Consider the following 11136-nt stretch of genomic DNA (forward strand, 5'->3'; position numbering starts at 1 on the left):
TTTCGACCCCTGTGACGTCATCTTTGACCTGACCTGAAAATGACCTTTGTAAAAATTGTAGATCTTGGCCGTGCGTATCCGATGCCGTTTACCGCTTGTCGCTATCTTGCTTCGTTCTCGAGATCTCAGGGGGGCCGAATCGGCCCCCCCCCCGCCAGTTTCTTGTCCCGGCGGAGCCCGCCAGGAATAGGGTTAAGTGAATAATTGGAGCATCCACAAGAAAAGTTCACTTTTTTCAGTGTTTGACCAAGACAGAATGATCATGTTTCTGCAGCTCCCTGCACTAAGACATGATAATTATGGCATTGTGGCTCCCTAAAATTTTTAATTACACAGGGTGCCATATTTCTCTGGCTATAGGGGCTTCAGCCCCTGGACTGGAGCCCCTCCTGGGGGCTGGGATCAGGCCATGTTTCAGGGGGTCCCTGTGCATGGCATATCATGAGTTTTACCATTGTGTGGAGCAGATATTGTGTGGAATTGTGTGAGCTGTTTTGTGGTGTGGTGCTGGATTATTGTGTTGATGCAATGCTGGCCACAGATTTGATATGCAAAAGACATCAGTGTCAGACAGGAACATTTTTTTATAATTCCTAGATTCTCATGTCACAAGTAAATGACTGTGAGAATAAATTTGAATTTTAAAATGAACAGCTTACAGCAGTGAAGTATATTGAAACCTACATAATAGGTGAAACACTAAGCATTTTGCTGCATTTTAAGCTGTAGTGCACATCAGGATTCTACCACCAGACAAAACAAATGTCATGCCAGTAATGATTGTGATCATGTGACAAGGTCATGTCTAAAAACTCAGCATTGCTCAGAATAAATCACTGACTAGGTACCTACCTATTCCATTAAGATATTAACTGAAGGCTTGTTCATTTCAGGCTCTTCTGAAGAGGGCAAACAAGCTTGACTTATCAAATAATAAGTTGATTGGCCTGCCTGTAAGTACCTACCTGAAACTTTAAGATATTTTTATGCTAGATATGTTGTTAACATAGGTACTTTCTGTTAGGTACCAAATATTTTACCCTAGGCACTACCAATAGATTTTGGATGAATAATAAAATATTTGTAAAATTCACATCTCCAATTTGGATGGCACATGATTCTAAGGAAGAAGTATGTCTATTTAACCCTAAAAATAAGTAACTATTCTTTGTGCTGTCTCTTTTTATGACTGGGAAAACATGGGAAAATAATGAGGGCAAGATAGTATCTCTAATGTAAAATCCTATACAGGAACTTACTTCTGTTCATTTTCCTACGATCTAACGATTTTCTGTACGACTTTCTTCATTCTTGTATTTTTATTTTGTTTTTGTTTTTGAATTTTTATCGATAATCGTTAGACCATATTTAGGCTAACTCTTCAGTCTTCATGTTACTGAGGTGCACTTATCCAGCTGTGGGTATTTTGTTTCACAGAAAACATTTGCAACACTGACTCACTTGGTGAAGCTTGATCTTAGCTGCAACCTTATCGTTGAGCTGCCAACCAACTTTGGAGAACTAGAACGCCTGAAGCATTTGGACCTCTACAACAACAAGGTATGGAGACCCTCGTACATTGCTCTACGCGACGAAACCTACATGATAAATTATTTCATTAAGCGGGTCTGAGCCCTGAGGCGATCTTTTTTCGTGCCCTTTGTCGTCAGGCTGTACGTATGATCCTCGCTATCTCTTAGTCGCTCGCTGGACGTCGATGTGGGCGCCTTTGCGTGCACGTGCCGCCCGCCGACCCGCATTGTTTCCGTGCCTCCAGCTCACTCACCTTCCGGTGAGTTTCCACCGGCTCACGTCGCTGCGATGGCTGGACCTGAAGAACAACCCGCTGAGCTCTCAGCTGGCGGCCGCCGCCGGCGAGTGCCTCAACCCCAAGGAGTGCGAACAGTGCGCGCGCCGCGTGGTCCAGTTCATGGGCCGCGTCAAGGAGCACTACGACCAGGAGCGAATACGGCGGCAGCAGCACGAGAAAGGTGGGCACTGCGGCACTCCCGGCCGCGCCGGGGCAGAAGGGTTCCCTGTTCGGGTCATATTGGGCCCTGCTAGGCGGTGGACTCGGTTTCAAACTTACCGTAGAGGCCGAAGGGCGGGCTCTGGTGGGAAGTGGACTGCCGGTTCATGGTGGGCCCTGATCTCACACCACCCGGCCGTAACTGCTCCGGGGTGGGAGGACCTCCGGGGTGGGGGAGGCCGGTCGTTGTTCTGGTGCGGAGTTCCACCGGCATGCTTTTGCACTTCCCTGCCCCATTCATCGTTCATTTCAGTGTTTGGAGTCCTATTCAAAATTCGATGGTTCTGTAAGGTTTGGTTTAATTATATTAGTTGATTCGTCAAATTCAAAATACATTTAAATCAATTATACTCAGGGCAGGCTTAGTTCTGAACTATAATAAAAGTCTATGTAAGACTTTTGACACTCCGAATCCATTTTGTGTAATTATTTTGCGTTTTGGATTAAGCATTTTCTGATAGCCTGGAAATCAGATTCTGTTACAGCATAAGCAATGTCAGTCTCAGTAAGTGCTGAAAAACATGCTTATTGTAAGAGGCAATGCTCTAGCAATGCACAAGCATCGGTTTTATCCATATTTGATTTATCGTGAAATAATATCTGAAGAATTCGTATTTCGAAAAGTATCACAATCGTCATCAACAGAGCTCATGCAAGCGAAGTTGGCGGCAGAAGAGGCAGAAAAAGAGAGGTTAAGGCTGGAGAAAAAGGCTAAAAAGGAGAAAAAGAAGCAAGAGTTGAGGGAAATGAAGATAGAGAATCTGCACCACCATCACCCCGATCACGCAGAACTGAAAGCGTCTCTGGTGGAGGAAAAGAGTGTCAAATCATCCAAAGCAGAGAGTGGTAAGTCCAAGTGCTCAAACTGTTCCCAAATAGCTGCCATTTGTTCCAAATGCTTGGGATATATTTGTTTTGTGTTCGTTTGTTTTGCTCGCATCTAGTTATTTTGACCCAATTTTGGGTTTCTGAAGTGAACTCCCGTGCTCGCCGCTGACCGATCGTTGTTGCAGGTGGCGGCCTCTCGTTCGTCGGGAAGCTGAACCTGGTGCTGCTTCTGACGGCCGTGGCGCTGGTCGGCGGCGCCCTCTACCTGCAACAGCGCGGCGGCAGGGCGCCCAGCGCCGGTCTGCCCGCCGACCTGGCCGGCCGAGCCATGGACTTCTCCGTGCGGGCGTTCGAGCGTGTCTCCGAGCTGGGCACCAGCACCGGCGACCTGCTGGTGAAGCAGACGCTGGCGGTCTGGAGGTGGGGCGGGGAGCTGGCCGCGCAGATAGACCTGTACCTGACGCAGGCGCTCGGCGAGTCCTGGCACTCCACCAAGGCGGCCGCTGGGGAGGCCGGCAGTGCGCTGAGCCGGGTCTCGCGCCGCGCCGGCGAGCAGAGCCTGGCACTGCTGTCGTACGCGGTGCGGCGGGCCTGGGAGTCGGCTGGCCCTCTCTGGGAGGCGGCCTGCGACCAGGCGGCGCGACTGCGACAGGACGCCGGCCCGCTGCTGATACAGTGGACCGAGGCCGGCTGGCGCGCGCTCGTCGACTTCTGGGCGGCCGTGCAGCGCGAGGCGCCCGGGTACGCGGCGGCCGCCTGGGAGGTGGCCTGTCGGGTCGCCCAGGGCGTCTGGATGATGTGCTCTGACGGCTGGGAACTGGTCAGCACCCAAGTGCCTGTATACGCCTCGCTGGCCGCTGAGCGTCTCACTAAACTGGTGGCGTCCGTAACAGGTGGTTAGGGGGCGCTGCTGGCCTCAGCCACATCGGCCAGCGATATATCCTATTTTGTTGCTTTCGGTTTGGTGATTTTACGCGAATCTATCAGTTGTGCGTAAAATGCATGGGATTTGGTTTCTACGGGCATAATGGGTTGGTGGGAAATTCAGCGGGGCAACTTTGTGCGTTTAAGCACCAAGCTGTGTGCATCCAAGGGGTGTGGCGTCACGTTTTGCAACGAACCTTTGGCTGCATGTTGTGACGAAAACAAAAGGTACTGTGCGGATCGTGTGCCAGCAAAATGACGTTGTGTATGAGTTCCTTGATCCCATTAACGGATTGCTTTTGGCTCAAGTTTCGGTTGGGTTCTTCGCGTTTTGGTGGTTCTGCATTGCTACGATGATGGCTTCGTTGTTAAATTAGCTCATTCTGGTCATTTTTCAATTTTGGTATGGATCAAGCGGAGACCCAGCGACAAGAATATTATTTGTACGAGTTTAGGGTCACTGGTAAAGATATGGTCGTTTAATGTGATACGAAGCCATTCCGCTCACACATCCAAATGATCTTATGTGTGATAAAATAAACGGTGAATTAACAATATTTTGATTAATTGTGGAGAGTGATAGTGCCTGTTAAATATTTTATATCATTTAACTCCAATTCCAAGACGATACAATATGCCTGGCTATGAGGAAATTGTGTTTGTCGGGAACAACAAATTACTAACACCTGCTTGCTATTTTTGGATGAGATGGTATTGAGCTATAAGTAAGGTTATAAAAAGGCCACTTGTTGCTTGCTCTACGTGACCTTCACGTAGTCCGGAATGAAATAGAGTGTAGAGAACCTCACTCGCGTTCTGTGGTTGATACGGACCACGGGCACGGGGTTCGCGGGTCCGGGATGGGAGCTTTTCGAAGACTTCTGCCGATTTCTGCGGTTGATGCGGACCACGGGCACGGGATGGGAGCTTTTGGAAGACTTCTGCGTATGCTCCTTGAACCACAAAGCTTATCGGATAGAACGTTAAATGCCTAAAGCTCAACTTTTCCAAATTTATTTCATTGAGCCACTACTGTTGAGTCCGAGAGCCGAATTGTCATTTGTCACGATCTGTGGTGTGCAGTTTGTGTGTGCGGCTAGCCGGTATGTCTTGAGGTCGTTCGTCGAGCTTTCCATCCGTTTGTCGGTCGATCCACTTTTATGTCCGTCTGTACGGTCGTCCGTTCCTCGATCCGTCGGTCCATAGATTTGCACGTCAGTCGGTCGTTACGCCCACCCGTCAATCCATACCACTACCTGGTTAAGTCTGTTTGTTGATCCGTTCATCCATCCGTCGTTCTGTAGGTCTCTGTGGTCCGTACGTCTATCAGTTAGTCCTCAAGTCCACCTGCCTTTCCCGACGTCAATGTATTGTTGGGCCCGTACATACGTCCGTTTGTCCGTTTAACCATCTGCCCACCGGTCGGTCGACCTATGAACCTGTTCGTCTATCCATCCTCGCAACCTTTCGGTCGGCTCGCCCGTCCGTTCACCCATACCCGTCTGCCGGCTGGTCCATACGCACATCCGTTCCCCTATTTATCCGTCTCCCAGCATCCCCCCTAACCGTTTCCCATCCTGTTATCCATCTATCTATCCGTCTATCTATCCTCCCATCCGTCGGCGGTAGTCGGCGCCATTTGTCGCCTGGACCCGCTCCGCACGGTGGTCCCATTAGCCGGCCCCGTCAGCCATCTGGTTCGCAGCCGCTCCGCGCAGTTTCTCCGCACAATCGAAAGTGAAGGTCGCAAAACGCCAGCCAGCCGTCTAAAAAATGCTCCCTTGGAACCCAGAGGACTCGGTGTAGCAGCCTTCTAAAGGTTTACAGCTTAGAACAATTGTTTTAGAAATGGGGATAATGGAAATGTATTCCTCGTGTCGCATAAAGTGTGACTTTTTCTAGGTGATCTTGTGCTAAAAGTTAAATATCATACGCAGAAGAAATGTGCCAAAATGGTGATACTGCGCACTGTTCACGGCGCCGTTTCTACGCGTCGACTTAAGCTCTGGGTAAAACTTCGGGGGACCGGGGAAGACAATATCAAGCACCCGCTCACGTCAGGATGTCCGCTCACGTCCTGCATATTGATATGAGGCGACAGTTGTGAGTGATTTCGCCGCGCTGTCGTGCAGCTGCCAGGAGCGGAGGGGGAGGGTGACGCTGTCTATGGCGATGTTTACCGAGCCTTTGTCGGCGAGATGCCGTGTCACCGATATCTCGCTCTCACCGGTCCACACCCAGAGCCCTGCACCGGGCTGCACCGCCTCTCGGCGGCAGACTTTCCGTCCGGCGTGTCACGGCGGGCGGTTTCGTTTTCATTTTGTGTCCCGTCTAGCCGAGCTTTGGGCTCAAAGTTAAGAGTTGTGAAGCTCGTATGGCTCGAGAGGCTGTTTTCCCGAACAACTATTACTGGTTTAAAGGTAGTGTGCCACCTTTGAAAGATTTCCCATTTTATTTTTCCTAGGCTAAGAAGCTTCTGTTTTTACCTAATATCGCAAAAAAAATCAAAAATGGGCCTGGAATAGTGCCTTTTTCGCCTAAAAGTTTATCGGTTTTTAGATATGTATAACAACTGTAGTGGGCTCACCTGCAAACAGGCGTCGGGCAACAATCGCGAATGCGGCGCACTTGTGACAATAAGCAAAGGTCATTATAGTGTTACGACCATACGACGTACGGGAATGAGTTATCAGCTGTCTAATCGTAGACAACACAATGTCGAGCCTTAAACTGTAAGCCCGTATTGGTACTGTTTCTTTTATTTGGCTGTCGAACATTATTTATGGTTTGAAATATAATTTTATGTAAAATAATTGATAAGAAAAAGCCGTCTTATAAGTTATGACCCCATTTCACCACACGCAAGTGGCAGAAATGACAATGATCAGCTGACGCATTTTTCTTGGCCGAAGTCAGAGCGCGCGGCCCGACGCACCACGCGTATTTGGAAATTCCGACCTCGACGAGCATCAGAAGCCACCTAACAGGCGTGTTCGAAACCGCAGGAGATGATGATGAACGGGTTTATCGAAACTTGATTGGATGAGCATATCGGTAATAGCGATTTCAGTGTGTGCATTTATTGTTCATAGTGGTGTGAAATGTGGTTGGGGTACGACCGACAACCCGTCGGGGCGAATTTCGCACTGGGGTACTCAAAATTTGAAGAATTTAAGACGTTTCCATGAGTTTTGAAGGTATGGATAAGTTCTAAAAATCCGGTTCTCCTTATCTGGGCCATTAACTCCATACGGTCCAAGAAAGCTGGCACACTACCTTTAAAGGGACCCTCCCACCTTAACATTAGTTTTGAGTTGAGATAGCCAAATTGGTGGCCATGGCCTGCAAATACCGGTTTGGGCACTCACAACATCGAGAAATGCTTTAATTCGAAGATATGGAATTTCAAACTTGCAGTTTTCGGATTCTAAGGGGCTAATGCATTGGTATGCCCCCTTAGAATTTGTGACGTCAGCGGAGATCTAACGATTTTTAAATCTTAGACTAAAACCATCGTTAACACGTGGTGGTATACGCTGCTTTGCGCGCAACGTCTGCCGCACTTTAAGGCTGCCAAATTATTGCTTCCAAATAAAGTCGCTAGTAACAGGGAGATCCCAAAAAGTAAACAAAAGTAAAAGCCTAATATCTTGAAAACCAGTGAATATTTTTCGGTGAAATTTGGTAGATATTCGTTTTCGCTCTTTCTAAACCAAGGGACATCACTTTCATGCCAATTCATTAACCTTTTTGAAGGTGGGAGGCAGGGGCCCGGGAACGATTTTGAAGTTGGGGGGGCGAGCCTAAAATACCTGACATGATGCATATGAAACAGTGGCGTAGCTAGGGGTCTAAGGGGACACGTACCCCCCCCCCCATCGGGATAAAGGGGACCCTCGGGTCCGAGGGGCCCTGCGGCGCCATTTGACCGCTGAGGGTTAACGATGGCCATATTTCTACTCAGAAGGGCCCCATGGGGCTCGTCAGAGCACCTCATGGGCCCTAAATAGCCACACTAAGATCTCCATAAGGGTCCGACGCCGGCGTCTGAGGGCCTCTTGCGGCTTTTAAGGACACCTTGGTGATCTCCAAAGGCCCGTTACTGGCCTCTGAGAGGTCTTACCGGCCTATGAGGTGCCAGTTCTAGGGGCATTTCCCGCCTATGATGGTCCCACACTTAATTTTCTGAGGGCCCCATAACGGCAACTGTGGGGCCCTCGTCGGCGCCTATGAGGGCCTGTCTCTAAGGACCCCACAGGACTTCTTCTGCCGGCGTAAGGTCCCCTTGCCGGTCACTGAGACTCCCTGCCGGCTTGTAGAGAGTTCGCGTCAGCAGCACTAAAGGCCCCACACCCGTCTGTAACGGCCCCACACCAGCGTCTATGAGGATCCACAGCAACGCCTGTAACTTGTAAGGACCCTCATCGGCGCCTCTGAGAGAATCACACTAGCACCTCTGAGCGCCCACACCGGCACCTGCATGGCGGCCCCACACCAGTGCCTCTAAAGGCCCCTTACCGGCGGCTCTGTGGGCCCTACGCCGGTGATTCTGAGGGTGCTACCGATAACCGAAGGCACCACACAAGCCCTTAGTGTCGCTGAGCTTTAATCCCATACCGGCCCTCCGAGGGCGCCACGTCAGTGCACTCATTGCCCCACACCCCTCCATCACATCCGGAGCGGGTAAACTGTGTTATACCTATAATAGCAACGATTTTACCACCGTTGTACGTTATGTATTTCTCAAAGCTGACTCAAGCTGGTGCAGTATAAAATCTGGCCTGCCAAACTTATGGCCACGATCAGGCCCAAATCAAAGCGGGATGACAATAGTCAATGGCAGATGTTGTCAAATCGATACCTACTGTATCAGCAGAAACCATTCAGATGGCAAGGAAAATGCCATGTGTTGATGCGTAGATGTATGAAGGAAACAAGAAGGAAAAAGGTCCGGAAAAGGGAGGAAAGATCTTTTCTCGCTGCCTCAATGTTGAGGGGGCGCCGCCCCCTCGGCTCTCAAGTTGGGGGGGCAAGCGCCCCCGCTGCCCCCCCTGTTCCCGGGTCTATGGTGGGAGGGTCCCTTTAATGGTTATTAACTGGTCGTATCATAGTCTTTATCTTATTTTGCAAGTTGAATGTTTATTTGATATCGGCACACACAGAACATTATATAAAAGCTACCCCTAGCCTGCTCAAGATCACCAGCGAGTCAGCGACATTGAACGGGAGCTTTTTCAAACATGCCTTGTTTCAAACTTTGGGAGCCATTGCGGTGTGGAATACATGGCCCAAGCTGTTCGATGTCGCTTCTAGCCGTTTGACCCACATAGGTCAACAAAGGTCACGGCCCGTAATTGACACAGCTGATTGTGGTCCGCCCAGTGGAGCTAGAACGCTGAAAATGGCACCGAGGAAAATGGCACCGACGCATCTTGAATCTGGGCTGAATCTGCGTTGAATCCAGGCTGGCGCCTATGTGCGTCAAATTTTGAACGTTTCATGCCGCCCAGGTCAAACAAGGTCACAACTAGCGGTTTGCGGGAAACGTTCTACGGTCTAATGCGCTGCCAGAAAAAAAAATCGATCGCAATTGTTCCTATTCGTACTATCACGAACTTCTGTGTGTTTTTCGGCTTGACTCCTAAATCGACCTAATGGCAAATCGTCTTTTTCGACCAAAGGTCGGAAAGGTGACCTTTGATCGACCAAAGGTCATGTGACCTTTGGGTAAAAAGTTGCGTGACTTTTGGGTAAAATTGATAGTGAGCAAGCAAGTAGACGCAGGTCCTGGCGAGTCGTTTGATGCCATTTTCAGCACTCTTACTCCACTGGATGGGCCACAATCTGCCGCGGAAATTGAGGGACGCGGGACATTTGTTGACCTCTATAGGTCAAATGGCTTGGAGTGAGTCCTAAAGTTCGGAACCAGGTATTCCGCACCTCAAGGAATTGTATGTGCAAGTTTCAAGTGGATCCGAGGCGTCCCGAATCTGGGCTGAACTTGGGCTGAATCCATGGGCTTGGCCGGTAGTGCGTCGAATCGCTTAACGTTCACGTTGCTCAGGTCAAACGAGATCATAATATGCATTAGTGATTTGCAAGGAAAGCTTCTATGGTCTATTAGGCTACCGAATGATGCGTTTCGACTGCAATCATGCTCTTCTTATATTGATATTGCAGAACTGCCTGCTGTGCAATGTTTTCTTTCCTACCTGGCCCGTAAATGACTAATGGTCGTCGTGTGACCCTTCGGGGTTAAATTGGTAGTGGAAAAGTAGGTGATACATGTCCTGGCGAGTCCTTTGGTGCCATTTTTTAGCGCTCTAGCTCCATTGGATTTAACCATGACCTTTGTTGACCTCTATAGGTCAAACAGTTGGGAGTGACGCCGAATGGTTTGGGCCAATCTCCCCACCTAAGGCTATGTTGTTTGCGAGCTTCTAGTGGGCCAAAGGCTTTCCGAGTACCCATGTAACCGATTTGAATCCATCAGTAAAAAAAAGATAAGTTATTTGATCGTTATCATGTTTATGTATTGTGTGTCTATGAATATCAGACACATTGACTTTATTTGTTAGTCCTTGGATTGACCTCAGATTTGGCCACATCGCATTTCAGTTACCTGTAGGTATTTGCGATAAAGGGTAAATTTAGGTCATTTTAGGTCGTAGTTACCAAGCATAGATCATAGTACCTGACCTGGCCTGGTCCTGGAGGTCGGGTCAGTCCGCTACATTCATGGGGGGATCCAGAGCGTCGTAAGCCTCGTCGTAGCTGCGACGTGTCGCAAGTTGTGTAGTAAGTCGTTTTTGAAGGGATCAATTGATGAGTAGCGTTACTTAAGTTGTAAAGTCTATCGCAAATAGCCTGATTTGCGACACAGCTTACGAATTTGAAATAGCAGTCGTAAGTTGTGTCGCAAGTTGACCCTTGCCTTGAGGAAGAGGTCACAGGTCACAGGTCATTCGGGTCATGGTCACGAAATTTACATGGTAGGTGCAAAATTGTTTAAACTTTAGATCCTGAAAATTTGGTTGCAATCCGTTGACGCTAACGCGAGTTATAGAGCATGAACTGACGGGTCGTCTAGGAGGCCTCAATCGGTGCCAGCGAGAGTGTTGAAAATGGTGCATAGTATGTTATATTCACATTTATTGGGGTATTCGGGGATATGAAGTAGCCTAACACCATTCCAGCAACTACTGGCGAATCCAGAAAGGCGGTCTTGGACGTTGCAAGGGGCATCTCCCAAAATATTCTCCCCATTCCAAAAACGACGTGTCCCAGCTGACCCCGATGACCTCCAATGAGCTCTGTGATGACCCCAAGTTGACCTTTTTGACCTGGCCTGTCCC

General features: G+C 49.0%; 1 protein-coding gene across 1 annotated transcript; it reads left to right on the forward strand.

Moving 5' to 3' along the window:
• Window positions 1–1418: 1418 nt before the first annotated feature.
• On the forward strand, window positions 1419–4333 carry LOC122365001. Its single transcript, XM_043335861.1, has 4 exons — window positions 1419–1560; window positions 1778–1991; window positions 2675–2875; window positions 3043–4333. The coding sequence occupies exons 2-4, from the start codon at window positions 1931–1933 to the stop codon at window positions 3756–3758; spliced, it is 978 nt and encodes a 325-aa protein (XP_043191796.1). The 5' UTR covers window positions 1419–1560; window positions 1778–1930; the 3' UTR covers window positions 3759–4333.
• The last annotated feature ends 6803 nt before the right edge of the window (window positions 4334–11136 follow it).

This window comes from Amphibalanus amphitrite, unplaced genomic scaffold (genome assembly GCF_019059575.1).
Source record: "Amphibalanus amphitrite isolate SeventyFive unplaced genomic scaffold, NRLGWU_Aamphi_draft 000710F_arrow, whole genome shotgun sequence".
NCBI lineage: Eukaryota > Metazoa > Arthropoda > Thecostraca > Balanomorpha > Balanidae > Amphibalanus > Amphibalanus amphitrite.